General features: G+C 42.5%; 2 protein-coding genes across 6 annotated transcripts in view; both read left to right on the top strand.

Moving 5' to 3' along the window:
* Positions 1–10,728, top strand: SMKR1 (small lysine rich protein 1). The gene is made up of 3 exons (XM_067468403.1): positions 1–203; positions 5,440–5,526; positions 10,374–10,728. Exons 2-3 carry the CDS (start codon positions 5,524–5,526, stop codon positions 10,581–10,583), a joined length of 213 nt encoding a protein of 70 aa, XP_067324504.1. The 5' UTR covers positions 1–203; positions 5,440–5,523; the 3' UTR covers positions 10,584–10,728.
* Positions 10,729–14,872: 4,144 nt separating this feature from the next.
* NRF1 (nuclear respiratory factor 1) overlaps positions 14,873–22,355 on the top strand; it is a 92,173-nt gene continuing 84,690 nt past the window's right edge. For all 5 annotated transcript variants that reach the window (XM_067469364.1, XM_067469366.1, XM_067469367.1 and 2 more), the window contains exon 1: positions 14,873–15,143. The gene's annotated coding sequence lies outside the window, so the exon portion shown is untranslated. The remainder of the gene's footprint in view (positions 15,144–22,355) is intronic.

Consider the following 22,355-nt stretch of genomic DNA (forward strand, 5'->3'; position numbering starts at 1 on the left):
CCCCTTTGAGGCAGGCAGGCAGGCAAGGCGAAGGAGGAGAGGCTGAGCCCTGTTGGTGACCCAGGTCGGACACGCGATGCACGTGTGAATGAGGACTTGCGTGTCACGGGGCTTCCTTACCTCCTCTAGGTGGATTTTGGGATTTTAAGTAATGTAATGCAAATCAAAGCTGGTTATTGAAAGCTTTGGTTCCAAAAAAAGGGGTGAGTATTCTTTTGAACTACTATATTTATTATTTGATCCTATTTTGTTATTGTTATTTTTGTTACTACATTGATGATTTTATTCTATTTATTATTGTTATTGTTATTACATTTATTTTACCTTATTATTATTATTATTATTATTACATTTATTATTATTATTATTATTATTAAATTTATTACTTTACTCTTATGATTATTGTCTCTCTCTCTCTCTCTCTCTATATATATATATATATATAGACCTTGAGGGAGCTGGGGGTGGTGACGGCTGACAGGGAGCTCTGGCGTTGGCTGGTCCATGAGGTCACGAAGAGTCGGAGACAACTGAACAACAATATATATACTAGCCGTCCCCTGCCACGCGTTGCTGTGGCCCACATGGGGGGTCCTGTGTGGGAGGTTTGGCTCACATTGTTGGGGTTCAGAATGCTCTTTGATTGTAGGTGAACTATAAATCCAGCAACTACAACTCCCAAATGTCAAGACTATTTCCCCCAAACTCCACCAGTGTTCACAAGTGGGCATATTGAGTATTTGTGCCAAGTTTGGTCCAGATCCATCATTGTTTGAGTCCACAGTGTTATCTGGATGTAGGTGAACTACAACTCCCAAACTCAAGGTCAATGCCCACCAAACCCTTCTAGTGTTTTCTGTTGGTCATGGGAGCTCTGTGTGCCAAGTTTGGTTCAATTCCATCATTGGTGGATTTCAGAATGCTCTTTGATTATAGGTGAACTATAAATCCCAGCAAATACAACTCCCAAATGTCAAGACTATTTCCCCCAAACTCCACCAGTGTTCACAAGTGGGCATATTGAGTATTTGTGCCAAGTTTGGTCCAGATCCATCATTGTTTGAGTCCACAGTGCTCTCTAGATGTAGCTGAACTACAACTCCAAAACCCAAGGTCAATGCCTACCAAACCCTTCTAGTATTTTCTGTTGCTCATGGGAGTTCTGTGTGCCAAGTTTGGTTCAATTCCATTGCTGATGGAGTTCAGAATGCTCTTTGATTATAGGTGAACTATAAATTCCAGCAACTACAACTCCCAAATGACAAAACCATACTTTTTTGAGTGATGGTCACTCCTTAAGTTGTGAGACATTTTGTTTCCAAATTTGATGTGATTTCGTTCATTGGTTCTTTTGTTTTTAAGGTACTCATTATGCACAGAGCATTTATATATGTATAGATATATATTGTTAACAATAGAGAGATTTATTTCAATTATTGTCAATAATAATATAAAGTCTATATTATTATCGTGTATATAACAACACAGCAGACATGCACATGACCTCCAAGTGTCTGGGATTTGTCTCTGGATATGAGGCTCTTCCCAAAGGCCTAGGATTTGTTGTTCATTCGTTCAGTCGTTTCCGACTCTTCGTGACCTCATGGACCAGTCCACACCAGAGCTCCCTGTCGGCCATCACCACCCCCAGCTCCTTCAAGGTCAGTCCAGTCACTTCAAGGATGCCATCCAGCCATCTTGCCCTTGGTCATCTTGCCCTTGCCCTCTTCCTTTTTCCTTCCAATTTCCCCAGCATAATTGTCTTCTCCAAGCTTTCCTGTCTTCTCATGATGTGGCCAGAGGACTTCATCTTGGCCTCTCCTATCCTTCTCTTCAATGAGCAATCGGGCTTTATTTCATGGAGGATGGACTGGTTCAACATGGAACAACAGACTGGTTCAAGATTGGGAAAGGCGTACGGCAGGGCTGTACCCTCTCACCCGACCTAATCAACTTGTATGCAGAACACATCATGTAATTGTCTTCTCTAAGCTTTGCTGTCTCCTCATGATGTGGCCAAAGGACTTCATCTTGGCCTTTCATCTCCTTCCCTCCAGTGAGCAGTCAGGCTTTATTTCTTGAAGTATGGACTGGTTGGATCCTTCTCACGGTCCAAGGCACTCTCAGAACTTTCCTCCAGCACCACAGTTCAAAAGCATCGATCTTCCTTTGCTCAGTCTTCCGTATGGTCCAGCTCTCACATCCGTAGGTGACTACGGGGAATACCATTGCTTTAACTATGCGGACCTTCGTTGCCAGTGTGATGTCTCTACTCTTCACTATTTTATCAAGATTGGTCCTTGCTCTCCTCCCAAGAAGAAAGGGTCTCCTGATTTCCTGGCTGCAGTCGGCGTCTGCAGTAATCTTTGCGCCTAGAAATACAAAGTCTGTCACGGCCTCCACGTTTTCACCCTCTATTTCTGTTTTATTGACTCTTCTAAAGCCTTTGATTGTGTGGATCATAATAAATTGTGGCAAGTTCTTGGTGGTATGTATGGGCATACCAAGCCCCCTTCCCTCTCTCCTGAGGAATCTGTACAAGGACCAAGTAGGAACAGTAAGAACTGACCACAGAACAACAGACTGGTTCAAGATTGGGAAAGGCGTATGTCAGGGTTGTATCCTCTCACCCAACCTATTCAACTTGTATGCAGAACACATCATGCGATGTGCATGCGGGGCTTGACGAATGCAAGGCTGGGGTGAAAATGGCTGGAAGAAACATTAACAACCTCAAATATGCAGATGATGCCACTTTAATGGCTGAAAGCTAGAGGAACTAAGGAGCCTTCTAATCAAGATGAAAGAAGAAAGTGCAATCGCTGGGTTGCAGCTAAACCAAGATGATAGCAACAAGAATGATTGACAACTGGGAAATAGAGGGAGAAAACATGGAGGCCGTGACAGACTTTGTATTTCTAGGTGCAAAGATTACTGCAGATGCAGACTGTGGCCAGGAAATCAGAAGACGCTTCCTTCTTGGGAGGAGAGCAATGACCAATCTTGATAAAAGAGTGAAGAGTAGAGACATCACACTGGCAACAAAGGTCCGCATAGTTAAAGCCATGGTATTCCCCACAGTCACCTACGGATGTGAGAGCTGGACCAAAAGGAAGGCTGAGCGAAGGGAGAGAGATGCTTTTGAACTGTGGTGCTGGAGGAAAGTTTTGAGAGTGCCTTGGACTGCGAGAAGATCCAACCAGTCCATACTTAAAGAAATAAAGCCTGACTGCTCACTGGAGGGAAGGAGACTAGAGACAAAGTGGAAGTCCTTTGGCCACATCATGAGAAGAAAGGAAAGCTTAGAGAAGACAATTACATTGGGGAAAATGGAAGGAAGAAGGAAGAGGGGCCGACCAAGGATACAAGGTGGAGGGATGGCATTCTTGAAGTGACTGGATTGGCCTTGAAGGAGCTGGTTGTGGTGACGACCGACACCACCACAAGCTCCTTCATGAAGTCATGAAGAGTCGGAAACGACTGAACGAATGAACAACACCATGGATTGGTTGGATCTTCTGGCGGTCCAAGGCACTCTCAGCACTTTCCTTCAACACCACAGCTCAAAAGCATCTCTCTTCCTTCGCTCAGCCTTCATAGAATCATAGAATCATAGAATCAAAGAGTTGGAAGAGACCTCATGGGCCATCCAGTCCAACCCCATTCTGCCAAGAAGCAGGAATATTGCATTCAAATCACCCCTGACAGATGGCCATCCAGCCTCTGCTTAAAAGCTTCCAAAGAAGGAGCCTCCACCACACTCCGGGGCAGGGAGCTCCACTGCTGTACAGCTCTCACAATCAGGAAGTTCTTCCTAATGTTCAGATGGAATCTCCTCTCTTGTAGTTCCTTCTGGTCCCGCTCTCACATCCGTAAGTTGTAACTGGGAATACCACTGCTTTAACTATGATGACCATCATTGCCAGGGTGACGTCTCTACTCTTGATTCTTGAGATTGGTCCTTGTTCTCCTCCCAAGAAGGAAACATCTTCTGATTTCCCGGCTGCAGTCTGCGTCTGCAGTCATCTTTGTGCCTAGAAATACTTAGGTGATCCCTCGCTGTCCAAGTATCATGGTCCTCCAAGGGTAGTATCTTGGTGGTGGGTCCATGGGTGGCTGTGGAGCTCTATTCTTGACCCACATGGTCTCCCGCAGTGAGGACATTGCTTTCCAAATGAAAGGTGATCTCCTTCAGGGCTGGCTTGACGCGCCTTCCTCTTGGCACGTTTCTCCCACCCTCTATTTGTGCCTCTTCGCATTCTGCAGCACTGCTGCTCACAGCTGACCTCCAGCTAGAGCGTTCAAGGGCCAGGGCTTCCCAGTTCTCAGTGTCTATGCCATAGTTTTTAAGGTTGGCTTTGAGCCCATCTTTAAATCTCTTTTCCTGTCGACCATTACATTTTCCATTCTTGAGTTGGAAATATAGTTACTCCTCTGGGAGTCAGTGATTGGGCATTTGGACAACGTGGCCAGTGGAGTTGATGGCAGAGGAGCAGGCTTACTTACAGTAGAACCAAATGCAATACAAATTTAACCATAAAATATGCAAGCATTAAGACAGAATTAAATATTATTGATCCTAGAGGAATTTATTTTATTTTATTTGTCGTGTCAGGGCAGCCAGTCAATTATATTACATTTCTAACAGAACAAAGCAAACAAACAGAGAAAATACAAAATGTGTGAGTTTGGTAGTTGATTAAATGTCCTTTGACCAGTATCTGGCCCCTTGGAGTGCCTCTGGTGTTGCCGCAAGAAGGTCCTCCCTTGTGCATGTGGCAGGGCTCAGGTTGCATTGCAGCAGGTGGTCAGTGGTTTGCTCTTCTCCACACTCGCATGTCGAGGATTCCACTTTGGCCCCATTTCTTGAGGTTGGCTCTGCATCTCGTGGTGCCAGAGCGCAGTCTGTTCAACGCCTTCCAAGTTGCCCAGTCTTCTGTGTGCCCAGGGGGGAGTCTCTCATTTGGTATCAGCCATTGGTTGAGGTTCTGGGTTTGAGCCTGCCACTTTTGGACTCTCGCTTGCTGAGGTGTTTCAGCGAGTGTCTCTGTAGATCTTAGAAAATTATGTCTTGATTTAAGTCGTTGACGTGCTGACTGATACCCAAACAGGGGATGAGCTGGAGATGTCTCTGCCTTGGTCCTTTCACTATTGGCTGCTCCTTCCCGGCAGATGTCAGGTGGTGCGATACCGGCTAGACAGTGTAGTTTCTCCAGTGGTGTAGGGTGCAGACACCCCGTGATAATGTGGCATGTCTCATTAAGAGCCACATCCACTGTTTTAGCGTGGTGAGATGTGTTCCACACTGGGCATGCATACTCAGCAGCAGAGTAGCACAGCGCAAGGGCAGAGGAATTAAAAGAAGTATGGAGAGCTAATTAACCACCAGATAAAATTGGACTTGCGTGGATTTTAACCATCTTTTCACATGTATTCCAGGCCTTGCTTTTGGAGTTTTTCGACAACGGGAGGAAGCTGAGCTGAACACAATGGCCATTTCCGTTCAGTGAAAAGGACAACATTATGGTAAATAAATACAAAACCCACCAATCTGTCTTTGTAGGAAAGAGCCGAGTTTTCCCAGATTTGCTTTTCAGGGGGAAACATCAACACAATGACATTTGATCAAGACACATACAAAATTCTGTAGGTTTGTTCTTAATTTGAATCTGTTTGTCAGTCAGTACAAACTACATTTTAGCATAACTCTGGCCAAATATGTGTGTGTGTGTGTAAGAAAGCTCTGGATCAATAGGGAAGGGTTAACTCTCAATCATTGGGTTTTGGAAAATGTGGCTTGTTGTGGAAGCAAGAATTGGAGAGAAAGCTTCAGTGGGATAAACAACAACAATAGCTACTTCTTCTTCTTCTTCTTAGGCAATCCCTCGTTGGACGAGTAAGATGGTCTTCCTTGATGACTGTTTTTGTGGGTTTGTAGGTGGCTGTGGAGCCCTATTCTTGACCCGCATTTTCTCCCACAGTGAAGGCATCGGTTTCCAGGTGGAAGGCGGTCCCGGTCGGGGTTGGCTTGACGCGCCTTCCTCCTGGCACGTTTCTCTCTTTCACCCTCCACTCGTGCCTCCTCAAATTCTGCAGCACTGCTGGTCACAGCTGACCTCCAGCTGGAGCGCTCAAGGGCCAGGGCTTCCCAGTTCTCAGTGTTTATGCCAGAGTTTTTAAGGTTGGCTTTGAGCCCATCTTTAAATCTCTTTTCCTGTCCACCAACGTTCCGTTTTCCATTCTTAAGTTCAGAGTAGAGCAACTGCTTTGGGAGATGGTGGTCAGGCATCCGGACAACGTGGCCGGCCCAGCGGAGTTGATGGCAGAGGACCATCGCTTCAATGCTGGTGGTCTTTGCTTCTTCCAGCACGCTGACGTTTGTCCTCTTGTCTTCCCAAGAGATTTGCAGGATTTTCCGGAGGCAGCGCTGATGGAATCGTTCCAAGAGTTGCATGTGACGTCTGTAGACAGTCCACATTTCGCAGGCATAGAGCAGGGTTGGGAGGACAATAGCTTTATAGACAAGCACCTTGGTCTCCCTACGGATGTCCCGGTCCTCAAACACTCTCTGCTTCATTCGGGAAAATGCTGCACTCGCAGAGCTCAGGCCGTGTTGTATTTCGGTGTCGATGTTGACTCTGGTGGAGAGGTGGCTGCCAAGGGAGATGAAATGGTCAACATTTTCTAATGTTACACCATTAAGTTGTATCTCTGGCATTGGGGAGGGGATGGCTGGTGACTGCTGGAAGAGCACTTTGGTTTTCCCGATGTTCAGTGACAGGCCAAGCTTTGTGTATGGTTCTGCGAAGGTGTTTAGAGTGGCTTGTAGATCTTCTGAATGCGCACAGACGACATTGTCATCAGCATACTAGAGTTCTATAACAGATATAGTAGTAGCTACTACTACTGCTACAGGAGTGAATCTCCATTCCAAGGAGTAAATTTCTATCACTTCTTGTTGTCTCAGCCCCGTTCTTAACTAGGAATCGTTTGTAACTCATGTGTTTGTAACTCGAGAACAAAGGTATTTGGGATTATTGTTGATCATAAACTGAACCTGAACCAGCAGCATGATATCAGCTTGTGCAAAAAGGACAAGTGCTATCTTAGGCTGCATTAATAGAACATCGATGGAGAACAGAACCTATGGAGAAAGTCTCTTATAGGGGTTGGCTTAACCAGTTTGTTGTGAATACTTATTTATTTTGAACATTTTTACCCTGCCATTCTCAACCCCTGGGGGGACTCAGGGTGGCTTACAATTGGCAACAATTCCATGCTGCTTCATAAAATACAATATATCAAATATAACGAATAGACTACTGCAACACACTCTACGTGGAATTGCCCTTGAAGACTGTTCGGAAACTTCAACTGGTCCAGCGAGCGGCAGCCAGATTACTCACCGGAGCATCATACAGGGAGCACACCCCCCCCCCCTTGCTGTGTCAGCTCCACTGGCTGCCGGTCCAGTTCCGAGCACAATCCAAGGTACTGGTTTTGCCCTACAAAGCCCTATACGGTTCCGGTCCAGCGTACCTGTCCGAACGCATCTCCCTCTACGTCCCACCCCAGAGTTTGAGATCATCTGGGGAGGCCCTGCTCTCGACCCCACCGCTATCACAAGTGAGGTTGGTGGGGATGAGGAGCAGGGCCTTCTCAGTGGTGGCCCCTCACCTGTGGAACTCACTCCCGGGAGAAATTAGGTCATCAACTTCCTTCCTCTCCTTCAGGAGGAAAGTAAAGACATGGTCGTGGGACCAGGCCTTTGGGCAATCTGACAACTAGATACGGACAATCAGACAATTAGGACGGACAGGACTGACGAAGTGGAATTGGTAACTGGACTATGAGATGGCGAACGCTGACCGTTAATGAGGTGTAATTGGTTTTATTGGGTTTTTGGCTTTATTGGTTTTATTGTTGTAATGCAGAAACTGTTTGTTAACTGTTAATTGCTGCTAGATTGTTTTATACTACTGTTATGTGATGTTGGCATCGAATTGTGCCTTTGTAAGCCGCCCTGAGTCCCCTCCGGGGTGAGAAGGGCGGGGTAGAAGTAACCGAAATAAACAATAAATAATAACAATTAAAAACACTAACAGTATAGTTACGATCATTTAGCTATTTCCAGTCTGGTGGCTATTTATCTAGCCATATACTAATGATTACTCCGCTTCACTTATCCAAATCCACTGCCAAGCCATAGTCAAATATTATCCATTGTCCTTTAACCTGATTGCCCGAAGGCCTGGTCCCACAACCACGATACCTTCTTTTACCTTCTTTTACCTTCTTTCCAAAGGTGAGGAGGGATGATGATGATCTAATTTCCCTGGGAAGCGAATTCCACAGGCGTGGGACTACTACCGAGAAGGCCCTGTCCCTTGTCCCTGCCAAACGTGTTTGAAACAACGGCGGGGCCAAAAGCAGGGCCTCCCCAGAGGAGCTTAAGCTCCGAGGTGTGACATAGAAGGAGATACGTTCGGACAGGTACGCTAGACCGGAGCCGTTTAGGGTTATATAGGTAAAAACCAGCACTTTGAATTGTGCTCATAATTGGATCAGCAGCCAGTGGAGCTGACACAACAGGTATGCTCCCCGTATGATGCTCCAGTGAGTAGCCTAGCTGCCGCCCATTGGACTAATTGTAGTTTCTGAACAGTCATCAAAGGCAGCCCCACGTAGAGCGCGTTGCAGTAATCTATTCGGGATGTGACAAGAGCGTGGACCACTGTGACCAGATCCGACTTCCCAAGGTATGGGTGCAGGTGGCGCACAAGTTTTAATTGTGAAAAAGCTCTCCCGGCCACCGCCAAGACCTGGGGTTCCAGGCTCACCGATGAGTCCAGGATCACTCCCAAGATGCAAACCTGCGCTGGTGCTTTGCTTCTATAGTGATGCTAAAGTTCTGGTGGTGAAAATTTCAGAATTCTAACAAAACTTTCAAAATTTCATTCTTATTTCATTATTGGTGATTTTTATGACAGAACCTATTAGGAACTGCCATTTATAATGAAATTTTGAAAGTTATGTTAGAGTTCTGAAAGTTTCACCACCAGAACTTTAGTTTTGTAAGTACTTTAGAACCATTTAGAACCATGGATTGCCCAGGCCTAGTATATATAAGTTCTGGTGGTGAAACTCTAACATAACTTTCAAATTTTCATTATAAATGGCAGTTCCTAATAGGTTCTGTCATAAAAATCACCAATAATGAAATAAGAATGAAATTTTGAAAGTTTTTTTTTTTGTTGTTGTTCATTCGTTCAGTCGTCTCCGACTCTTCGTGACCTCATGGACCAGCCCACGCCAGAGCTCCCTGTCGGCCGTCACCACCCCCAGCTCCTTCAAGGTCAGTCCAGTCGCTTCAAGGATGCCATCCCTCCACCTTGCCCTTGGTCGGCCCCTCTTCCTTTTGCCTTCCACTTTCCCCAGCATAATTGTCTTCTCTAGGCTTTGCTGTCTCCTCATGATGTGGCCAAAATACTTCATCTTGGCCTCTACTATCCTTCCCTCCAGTGAGCAGTCGGGCTTTATTTCCTGAAGTATGGACTGGTTGGATCTTCTCGCAGTCCAAGGCACTCTCAGCACTTTCCTCCAACACCACAGCTCAAAAGCATCGATCTTCCTTCGCTCAGCCTTCCCGAAGGTCCAGCTCTCACATCCGTAGGTGACTCCAGGGAAGACCATGGCTTTGACTAGGCAATGGATCTTTGTTGCCAGTCTGATGTCTCTACTCTTCACTATTTTATCGAGATTGGACATTGCTCTCCTCCCAAGAAGGAAGCGTCTTCTGATTTCCTGGCCACAGTCTGCATCTGCACTTATCTCTGCACCTAAGTTTTGTTAGAATTCTGAAATTTTCACCACCAGAACTTTAGCAACACTGTAGAAGCAAAGCACCAGCGCCCCCTAGTTTTCACCACCAGAACTTTAGTTTTGAAAGTACTTTAGAACCACTTAGAACCATGGATTGCACATGCCTATTATTTACATAGATTAAGGAGCATTGTTTGCTTCCTCTTAACTTTAAAAGAACCATTGTCTTTGGTAATGTAAACATGTTGCTTTCTACCACATAGTTAATCATTTGTCTCTGGTCAGCAGTACAGCAACTTTTAATTAGAGTTCATGAATTCTTTTCTTTCGTATTTTTCCTCATTTCTTAGTATGGCATCTCATGCCTCTATAGGTCCCAACCATATTCCTTTCATACAATTCCATTCCAACCATACATCGTATTTATCAATGACAAGTAAAACTGAATTGCCATGTCGCGGAAAGGATGCATATCTGCAAAGCGTATCGTCCACACAAAACATTTGGAAAGATCTCAGGCCAACGTCTCCTAACGTCTTATTCTGTTGCAGGGAGGCGGAGGCAAAGGGAAGGGCAAGGGCAAGCGGAAGGGCAAGAAAGGCAAGAAGGGCAAGAAGGCTGCAGCCGAGGTGGACATCCTGAGTCCGGCCGCCATGCTCAACCTCTACTACATCGCCCACAACGCAGCCGCCGGCCTCGAATTCCGCGGCTTCCCCTGGCCGGACTCACCCAAAAGGAAGAAGGGCAAGAAGCGCAAGTAACGGGCAGGACGAGGAGGAGGAAGAAGACTTTCGGGGGGTAAACAAACAAACAAACAAATACAAACAACTTCAGGTTTCTCGCTTTGCCAAAAATCAACGAGGGGGAGAAGACAGTGTTGTTGAGGAAGTAAAGGTTTGCATCTGAGGGAAAGGCTTCTTGTCTGACTTCGTGTTTCACTTAGAAGTAATTCTTGTAATTCCATCCCTACACCATACAAGGGCCCACTTATATTGCCCTACCTCCTGGTGTTTTGGACTTCCACAATTCCTAACAGCCCATATTATATTATTTTTATTATTTTATTATTTTACTAGCTGTCCCCAGCCACACATTGCTGTGGCCCACATGGGGGTTCTGTGTGGGAGGTTTGGCCTAATTCTATCGTTGGTGGGGTTCAGAATGCTCTGTGATTGTAGGTGTGAAGTCAATACGGACTTTAGGGGGGTCAACTCCAAGGGGAGATGATCCTTAGTTCCCACCAAAGAGGGAACGCTACCTTGGCGAGCCGTCAGAGAAGCCTGATTCCAGCAATTTTATTAATATTAATAATTAAAATGAGACTCTTGCCAAGGCGAAGAAGTGGCACCAAGGTTTATTGCGCGATTTAGCTGAGTCGGATGCAAATGCGGGGATAGCTCACCCACAAGCATACCAGTACATTGATCAGAGGCATATTTATAGCAAATTCAACCAATCAGGAAGCTCCAGTGGTCCGTAGGAACCAATGGGGAGACCTCTGCCACCTGGTGGTGACAGCCAATCAGGAGAGATGGAGGCGGGATGAGGGAGCACAGAGGAATCTGGGAAAGGAGTAAACAAAGGAAATGCCATGTGGCTGGCGAGACAAAGGGGAAATCTCAAGCCAGCTTGATCTATCAACATGTGTAGATTGGGGTGATTGTTTCTTGGTGGAGATAGCTGAGTTAATCAGAGCAAAGGCAAAAGGTTTTTTGAGGACCTTTGTCCTTCAGGAGGAAATATGATTAAGATTTTTTTGCCAAAGGGGCAAGCTGAGGGCTGGGCAATTCCTCTGAGGGCCACCAGCTGCCCAGGCTATTGTTCATGCAAAAGGAAGTTGTGGATAAAAAAAAATCCTGGAATGTTTGGGGCTTTGTAGTCCCTTTGGTGGAGTTTCTTCATGTATATATGGGAAACAAAGGTCAGAGGAAAAGGGGAAAGGCTTCTGCCACACAAAGAAATCAGAAAACACATTTCATACATCTAAAGTTCATAAAAGGCAAGATTTCATAAGGTTTGTCCATGTGGGGGGAAAGAGTGTCCATAGGGGATGGCTAACACGCAAGGGTGTTGCACAAAGCTCCTGGCAGCAGTTTTTGAGTGGCCCAAATGGACCTGGTGTCTCTGGAAACAAGCTTTGCTCCCCGTCCTTGGAGAACTACAGCCCCCGAGAGAGGCAGAGACCCCAAGGTCTAGCTATTCCCGAAGTTTCATGAGGTCCTCATTGTTGTTAAGGCCTTGGCAAATTGACCAAGACTTAACCCCTATTGTGCACTCTGGTACCTTTGTCCTTTGCAGAACTATAAGTCACCATCCCTTGTTGGGGGGGGGGGCATGCTCGACGTCATGTGGACAAAAAGTTAAACATGAGCCAGGAATGTGATGTGGCGGCAAAAAAAGCCAAATGGGATTTTGGCCTGCATCAATAGGAGCCTAGTGTCTAGATCTATTTATTTATTTATTTGCTTCATTTTTATACCGCATTTTTCAGCCCTTAACAGGTGACTCAATGCGGTTTACATTGCAATTAAAACATAACAATGCAACAACAGGATCAACACATCGATCCACAACAATTAACAATCAGACAGGACAAATCAACAAAACAACATATATAACGCCTCAGTTGAAATCAGATCCGTTCTCATAGTCCATGTGCCGTTCCTATGTTCCATTTACCGTCTTCCTTGATTGGTTGCATTGCTTAGCCAAACGCTTGTTCATAAAGCCAGGTCTTAACCATTCTCCGAAACGTCAGCAACGAAGGTGCCTGTCTGATGTCTGCTGGCAAGGCATTCCATAGCCGAGGGGCCACCACCGAGAAGGCCCAGTCTCTCGTCCCCGCCAAGCGTGCCTGTGACGCAGGCGGGATCGAGAGCAGGGTCTCCCGAGACGATCTTAATGTTCTAGTCGGTTCATAGGTGGAGATGCGTTCGGAGAGGTAAGCGGGGCCAGAACCGTTTAGGGCTTTATAGGCTAAAGCCAGCACCTTGAATTGTGCCCGGTAGCGGATTGGCAGCCAGTGGAGCTGGTTCAGCAGAGGAGTGGTATGCTAGGGTAGATCTAGGGAAGTAATGCTCCCCATGCTCTATTCCGCTTTGGTTAGACCACGTTACCTGGAATACTGTGTCCAATTCTGGGCACCACAATTCAAGAGAGATATTGACAAGCTGGAATGTGTCCAGAGGAGGGTGACTCAAATGATCAAGGGTCTGGAGAACAAGCCCTATGAGGAGCGGCATAAGGAGCTGGGCATGTTTAGCCTGAAGAAGAGAAGGCTGAGAGGAGACATGATAGCCATGTATAAATATGTGAGAGGAAGCCACAGGGAGGAGGGAGCAAGACTGTTTTCTGCTTCCCTGGAGACTAGGACGCAATGGAGCAGTGGCTTCAAACTACAAGAGAGGAGATTCCATCTGAACACAAGGAAGGACTTCCTGACTGTGAGAGCCGTTCAGCAGTGGAACTCTCTGCCCTGGAGTGTGGTGGAGGCTCCTTCTTTGGAAGCTTTTAAACAGAGGCTGGATGGCCATCTGTCAGGGGTGATTTGAATGCAATATTCCTGCTTCTTGGCAGAATGGGGTTGGACTGGATGGCCCACCAGGTCTCTTCCAACTCTTTGATTCTATGATTCTCTGGATGATTGAAGGGATCACCTGTCTCCTGGCTGTGGCTTACTACACCTGCCTGCCACCTCAGTAGGAGAAGGAGAAAATCCTGCTGTAATTTTCAGTGAGTAGCAACATTTTTAATAACTCATTAACATAGCCCCTCCCTTCAGGCCTGGTTGGCCTTCCCAACATGGCGTCCAATTTCCCGCCTATTTCAAACCTTAATACAATCCCTATTGACCTTCCCAACATGGCGTCCAATCTCCCGCCTATTTCAAACCTTATTGCCCTTCCCAACATGGCGCCCGACCTCTCGCTTATCTAAAACCACAGACTCCCTACTGACCTTCCCAACATGGCGCCCAACCTCCCCCCCTCACTAACCCATTAATAAACTTATTATCCTATTTCTCCTTTCGCCTCCTTAATCCTTATTTCGTTAATGAACGAATCTCCTTTCTATTTATTGATGTTGTGAAACTTTAAAGCGAATAAAGAAGGGGAAATAGTGGGTCTGGCCCTTCCCAAGATGGCGCCGTGGCGGCTCCCGTCACGCCGTGCGTGCTCCTTCCCAACATGGCGCCTCCTCGTTTATATTTAATCCTTCCCAACATGTCGCCGAGTTAAAAGAAGTAGCCTTTGCGACCTTCCCAACATGGCGCCTGAGTTAATCTCATTTAACGCCTTAATATTATTTTAATCACTCTTATTTTTCCTTCACTGTCGTTAACGAACAAGTCCCGTTTCTATTTATTTATATTTGTAAAATGTAACGTGAAATAAAGAGGGAAAAGTTGGGACTAGTCCTTCCCAAGATGGCGCCTCGCCGTGTCCCGTCACGCCGTGCGTGCTCCTTCCCAATATGGCGCATCTTCGTTTGTATCCATTCCTTCCGAACATGTCGCCGAGGTAAAAGAAATACCCTTTGCGACCTTCCCAAGATGGCGCCTGAATTAATCTCATTTATCACCTAAATATAACTTTAATCATTCTATTTGAAATTCAGTGTCGTTAAGGAGCGAATCCTGTTTCTGTTTGTTTATATTTGTATATTTCAAAGTGAATAAAAGAGAGAGAAAATGAGGGAAAAAGTTGGGACTGGTCCTTCCCAAGATGGCGCCGCGGCACGTCCCGTGACGCCGTGCGTGCTCCTTCCCAACATGGCGCCTCCTCGTTTATAGCCGAGGTAAAAGAAGTATCCTTTGCGACCTTCCCAACATGGCGCCTGAGTTAATCTCATTTATCACCTAAATATAGTTTTAATCATTCTATTTACCCTTCAGTGTTATTAAGGAGCGAACCCTGTTTCTATTTATTTATATTTGTATATTTTAAAGTGAATAAAAGAGAGAGAAAATGAGGGAAAAAGTTGTGACTGGTCCTTCCCAAGATGGCGCCTCGGCGCGTCCCGTGACGCATTGCGTGCTCCCTCCCTCCCCCCCCTCCCGCCTACTGCCGCGACTGGCTTTGCCTCCCGCCTCAGAAAGCCAGGCCCGTGTTTGCCTGTGGTAGTAGTAGTGTATGGAGAAGAGTAGGCCCAAATTGAGGCCTGCTGTCTTTTCTGGCCGCTTTCCGGGCGGAGGAGCGGGCCTCGCGGGGCTCGCGTAGCGGAGAGGCCGAAGGGAGTCTGCGCGGTCCCGGCCTGCCTTCCTGGCTGTGTCCCTGCCTGGCCTCCACGGCGCAGGCCCGCGGCAGCGCAGCCGCTCTGAGGTGAGTGCCCTACCGCGCAACCGCCTCCTCGCAGGCTCGCCTCACGCAGCCGCAGCAACGACGCCGGGCTCCCTGCCCCCTCCCCCACTTCCCCTCCCGCGCACCCCGCCGCCGCACACACGACACGCCGGCGCCTCCTCGGCCCCGCTAGGCCGCGATGGAACCCAGCCCGGGAAGGAGGGAGGGAGGGAAGGAAGGCAGTCAGGCAGGGCCAGGCCGCCATCACCCGCCTCAGCTCTTGCTCTCCTTCAGCGCCAGAACATGGCGGCCGTCAGCCGGGAAGGCCCTCATTATTATCGCTCCTCATTACTCCTCATTCTAAAGACAATCCAATGACATCCACGACCTGGGAGGGTCTCAGCCCATCCCCATGTTTATCGTTATTTTCTACATGCAATATATTTTATTATTGTAATATTATTTTAATAGATGGCAATATTTGTTTGTTTGTTTGTTTACATTTGTATGCCGCCCTTCTCAACCCAAAGGGGACTCAGATAGGCATACTTTATATATTATTATTAGCATTATATATTAGCATATTGTATATACTATTGTAATATTATTAGTAATACAAAATATTTAATTATATTGTATCATGCAATATATTTTATTATTCGCATTATATATTAGTATATTGTACTATACTGTTGTAATCTTATTAGTAATACAAAATATTTTAATTATATTGTATCATGCAATATATTTTATTATTAGCATTATATATTAGTATATTGTATATACTCTTGTAATATTATTAGTAATACAAAATATTTAATTATATTGTATATACTGTTGTAATCTTATTAGTAATACAAAATAATTATATTGTATCATCCAATATATTTTATTATTAGCATATATTAGCATATTGTATATACTATTGTAATATTATTAGTAATACAAAATATGTAATTATATTGTATCATACAATATATTTTATTATTAGCATTATATATTACTATATTGTATATACTGTTGTAATATTATTAGTAATACAAAATATTTAATTATATTGTATCATACAATATATTTTATTATTAGCATTATATATTACTATATTGTATATACTGTTGTAATATTATTAGTAATACAAAATATTTAATTATATTGTATCATACAATATATTTTATTATTAGCATTATATATTAGTATATTGTATATACTGTTGTAATCTTATTAGTAATACAAAATAATTATATTGTATCATACAATATATATTATTATTATTAGTAATATAAAATATTTAATTATATTGCATCATACAATATATTTTATTATTCGCATTATATATTAGTATATTGTATATACTATTGTAATAGTATTAGTAATACAAAATATTTTAATTATATTGTATCATACAATATATTTTATTATTACCATATATTAGCATATTGTATATACTCTTGTAATCTTATTAGTAATACAAAATATTTTAATTATATTGTATCATACAATATATATTATTATTAGTAATATAAAATATTTAATTATATTGTATCATCCAATATATTTTATTATTAGCATTATATATTAGTATATTGTATATACTATTGTAATATTATTAGTAATACAAAATATTTAATTATATTGTATCATGCAATATATTTTATTATTACCGTTATATGTATATTGTACTATACCATTATATTGCAATATTATAGTATTATTTTAATAGATGACAATATTTATTTATTTGTTTGTTTACGACATTTCTATGCCGCCCTTCTCACCCCAATGGGGACTCAGATAGGCTTACAAGATGTGTGTGTGTGTGTGTGTGTATATATATATATATATATATATACATACATATACAATATATTTTATTATTAGCATTATATATTACTATATTGTACTATACCATTTTAGCGTGATATTATTAGTAATATAATATCTATAATTATAATATTGTATCATACATACACTATATTTTATTGTAATATTATATTAATATATTATTAGTAATATAATATTGTAATATTAATATAAATATGTAATTATAATATTGTATCATACATACAATATATTTTATTATTAGCATAGCACAATATCAGTATATAATACTATATTGTGCTACACCATTATATTGTAATATTATTAGTAATCTAACATCTATAATTATTATATGGTATTATACATACAATATATTTTATTATTAGCATAGCACAATATCAGTATTGTATATTACTATATTGTACCATTATATTGTAATATTATTAGTAATATAAAACATATAATTATAATATTGTATCATACATACAATATATTTTATTATTGTATTATTATTATTAATATATTATTATTGTAATATTATTAATATAAAATGTGCAATTATAATATTGTATTATACAATATATTTTATTATTTGCATAGCACAATATCAGTGTTATATATTACTGTATTGTATCATACCACTATATTGTAATATTATTAGTAATATAACATCTATAATTATAATATGGTATTATACATACAATATATTTTATTATTACCATAGCACAATATCAGTATTGTATATTACTATATTGTACCATTATATTGTAATATTATTAGTAATATAAAACATATAATTATAATATTGTATCATACATACAATATATTTTATTATTGTATTATTATTATTAATATATTATTATTGTAATATTATTAATATAAAATGTGCAATTATAATATTGTATTATACAATATATTTTATTATTTGCATAGCACAATATCAGTGTTATATATTACTGTATTGTATCATACCACTATATTGTAATATTATTAGTAATATAACATCTATAATTATAATATGGTATTATACATACAATATATTTTATTATTAGCATAGCACAGTATCAGTATTATATATTAATATATTGTGCTATACCGTTATATTGTAATATTATTAATATAAAATATGTAATTATAATATTGTATTATTAGTAGTATTATATTGTATTACATTATAGTATAGTAATTATTATTGTTATTATTAATATGGCTGTCGTCAGGAGGGAGGCCCTGATTACTTCTCATTCTAAAGCCGGCATGGGCCAACTTGTTCTAGATGTTGCTTGCCCTCTCTGCATCATGTGTTTCATGGGTGTGCAACGGGAGGAAGAGGTGTGGATCTCTTTGCTGCCCCTCCTCTTCAGACACAACTCTGCAGGAATCCTCCAGGATTGGGCCTCGCAGGAGCGGGACCGGCTTGTCAAGGAAGTTGGCCTCTGCAGATCAAGAGAGGCAGGCTGGGGCGGGTGGATTTAATCTGGTCTGTCTGGAAAAGCAGAAGTCTTTGTCCATTTGAAGAGAGAAAGTGGTATTTTCTCTGCCCAGTCAATCAATTTGGGTAGAACTTAGTTCATTGGCTATCAATAGGGTTAGGGTTATAGGACACCAGTTCAGCAAGTTCTCCGAAGATCTCTTTTTCATGGGTAGTTGAGTGAATGATCTAGGAATTTACAGATACAGGACATGCAAGATCACTGAGCAGGAAACGTTTCCATAAGAGGAAGCTGTGGCAAAAAAGCAGTATAGTTTTGGGAGAACATAAGTATTAAGAAATGTGTTGTGGAATAAGCTTGAAGTAATCGGTGTTTTGTGTGCCTCCTTGTCATGTTTGCTTATGCCTCTCCTAAAGCAAACCTCGGATGAAGACAAAGGCAAAATCCTGCTGAGTAAACAATGTCAGGAAAACCTTGGTTAATAATATATTGGGTGGGAGTTTGGCTTTGCCTTTCACTGAGAGTGTGTGGGTTCCTCAAAGTCATTCTGGGTCTCCCTGGTCATTTCAAGCCCAGGCTCTTTCACAAGAGCTTAGGCCGTAATAAATTGACTGTTTAAAGTGCCACAGAGTTGTATTATGGGTTTGAAATAGAAGAAGAAGAACTTTATTTTTCTACCCCGCCTCCATCTCCCCGAAGGGACTTGGGACGGCTTACATGGGGCCCAAGCCCAGGCAGAATACAATTAAAATAAAGCAATAACAATTAAAACAGCATAAAACAACACAACAAAAATAGTTAGCAACAACAATCACAGCAGACTAATTTTGGAGGGGGGGGGATGAAAACCACTACGTGAACTAGTTAAAGGATAAAGTGGTTTAGTAAGGTAGATGACAATGTATAACGGCATAGGAAAAACCATGGAAACAGTAAATTTACAGGATCAGTTAATATAATATAGGACATCAGATTGAATGACAATTCAAGTCATGATACAGGCCATTTGTCATAGGAGTCGTCAATCGAAAGCACGACGAAACATCCACATCTTTAATTCCTTACGGAATGTGGCTAGGGAGGGTGCCAGCCTAATCCCGCTGGGGAGGGAGTTCCAGAGACAGGGGGCCACCACCAAGAATGCCCTCTCTCTTGCCCCCATAAACCGTGCCTGAAACGGAGGCGGGAGTGAGAGAAGGGCATCCCTGGAAGACCTTAAGGACTGCATGGGCTCATAAGGGAGAAAGCAGTCGCGCAGATAGGCAGGTCCTGAACTGTTTAGAGCTTTATAGGTGATAACCTGCACCTTGTATTGGGACCGGAAACCTATCGGCAGCCAGTGGAGCTATTTAAACAGGAGGGTTGACTGCTCTCTGTAACTTGCTCCACTTAACAATCTTGCTGCCGATCTTTGCACCAGCTGTAGTTTCCGAACCGTCTTCAAGGGCAGCCCTATGTAGAGTGTATTACAGTAGTCTAATCTTGAGGTAACTTAGGCATGGGCCACCTTGGAAAAAAAAAACCCTAAAGAAGTAGACACAGTAGAATTAGTTTGAAGGATGGTCCCCAATAAAATAAAATCCTTTCAGTCTGCACCCGTGTTTCCTGGATGGAAACAATGGCAGTAAAACTGGTTTTGAAATGGGTTCCCTTGGTATGCAGCAGCAGTTATTTTAGACAATGTTCTCGTGGTCTAGGACACATAATTTTTTATGTTTCCAGAAGGAAAATTTCTACCTGAGCTTGTTGTGTACAATGTGAGTGTTTCCTTATATTCCTTTGTTGTGTTAAAATTGGCAGTATACAGTACTTCCAAAGCCTTTGCTGGTGGAAAGGTTTTTGTGCATGGTGTCTCTCAACATCTTTAGATCTGCTCTGCATTTTTTCAATGGACGTGATTGTGGAGGCTTCTATGTTTACTCGAAAGTGATTCTCACAGAGTTTACTTACATTGTAATTGTCTTCATGTGTATCCCACTTTTCTTCAAATAATACATCTCAAGGGGGCTTGCAACATGCTGAAAACAATAGTTTGAAACGATATACTTTAATAGAATCAATACAAAGAAAATCAAAGTGTAAATATATAAACGATAAATATAAAAGTTACTTGTATGACAGTTTAAACAATGTATCATTGAATAAAACATTCATATTGCTATTTTGTGTCTTTAAATCGCTTAGAATTTGTGACAATTTTGTGGTGTTTGGCAAGATTTGTTCAGAGGGGTTTTTCCATTGTCTTCCTCTGTGGATGAGTGTGATTTGCTTCTGGTCATTCAGTGGATTCTCTCACCCAGTGGTCTCCCGAATTGTAGTCCAGCATTCAGAGCACTACATCATGGTCTCTATGAAGAGCCTATCTTCATTGGTTTCTGACAGCCTGACAGTACAGGCAGTCCCCAAGTTACAAACAAGAGAGGTTTTATAGATTTGTTTGTAAGTTGAATGTGTATGTAAGTCAGAACAGGTACATTTTTAAGTGTAACACAGACACACACACACATATATATGCATTGGATAGCATAGGGAAAGGCGAACACCCTTGTGATATTTCATTTGCTGTCTCTGCCCCTGTTTAGGAGATTTCACTGCACTTTCTGTCTCTGTGATAATTGGATTTTGAAAAATTTGGATTGTTGTTGAAACAAGGATTGGAAATAAAGCTTCAGTGGAGACCCATTTTCCCCATGATAATAACTCTTTCAGGAGCGAATTTTCCTTCTGAGAGGTAGATTTCTCTCACTTCTTGTTATCTCCAACCCATTCTTAGCTCGGGGTGGTTTGTAAGTCAGATGTTTGTAAGCTAGGGACTACCTTATAGTGTTGTTCTGATAAGAGTCCCAAAGTCTGGGAGCAGCCACTGAAAAAGCCTCTCACAAGTTCCCACAGAAAAGGACTGCAGAGGTAATGGGACAGAAAAAAAAGGTTTTTCTTGAGGATCTTATGGCTCTAAAGGGTTCATAAAGCAAGAGACGGTCTTTCAGGGAACCTGGACCCAGGCAGTGTAAGGTGTTATAGGTCAAAACCCACACTTTGAAAAAGACCAGCAGCTAGTGGAGCTGTTGCAACTCCCTCTCCTAGGCTTTTTTTTTTTTTTTTGTGGGCTGAAGCTGTACGTCATCCCCATTCATAATCACCACACAGCAAATTTAAGTTGCAGGCCATTTTAATACATAAGAAATTATCTCTTTGCTGCACACACTTCTGTGGTTCCACGCCAGCTCCGTGCTGTCACGGAGCAACTCGTCAACGATTCTTTACTTCCCTTCTTCCTCGTAAGCGTCCAAATAATTTTTCAAAAAAAAGGAAATGACTGGCGTCAGCTACCTCTATGCATAATTTCAAGCAAATATTATTTGCTCTTGATTTTAATGAAGTTTCAGTAGAGAGAAGAGTGTGCTGGAGAGTTTCAACATGGGGAGGAAAACCGAACCTCCAGATGTTGCACATTGCATTATCCCTGAGAATTTGCCATGCTACATGTACTTACAGTATGGCAAATAATTATGTTTATTTATATCCTGCTTTTTCTCTCCATAAAGGAGGCACAAAGAGGCTACCATAATATCTTGAATGTCCCCAATGTTGGCTAGTTTTGGAAGTTAAATGGTCATTCTTGGTTTTTACTTGAATGGAAGATGAGCAGGAAATAATACTCTCTAATACGCTCTAGTCACATCCCGTATAGACTACTGCAACGCTCTCTACGTGGGGTTGCCTCTGAAGACTGCTCGGAAGCTTCAAATGGTCCAACGATCGGCAGCCAGGATGCTAACAGGAGCGACACTCAGGGAGCATACAACTCCTCTGTTGCGCCAGCTCCACTGGCTGCCAATTTGCTACCGAGCACAATTCAAAGTGCTGGCATTGGCCTTTAAAGCCCTAAACGGTTCTGGCCCGACTTACCTGTCCGAACGCATCTCCTATGAACCAGTTAGGACGTTAAGATCGTCTGGGGAGGCCCTGCTCTCGGTCCTGCCGGCCTCACAAGTGCGCCTGG

This window comes from Anolis sagrei, chromosome 5, assembly GCF_037176765.1.
Source record: "Anolis sagrei isolate rAnoSag1 chromosome 5, rAnoSag1.mat, whole genome shotgun sequence".
Lineage (NCBI taxonomy): Eukaryota > Metazoa > Chordata > Lepidosauria > Squamata > Dactyloidae > Anolis > Anolis sagrei.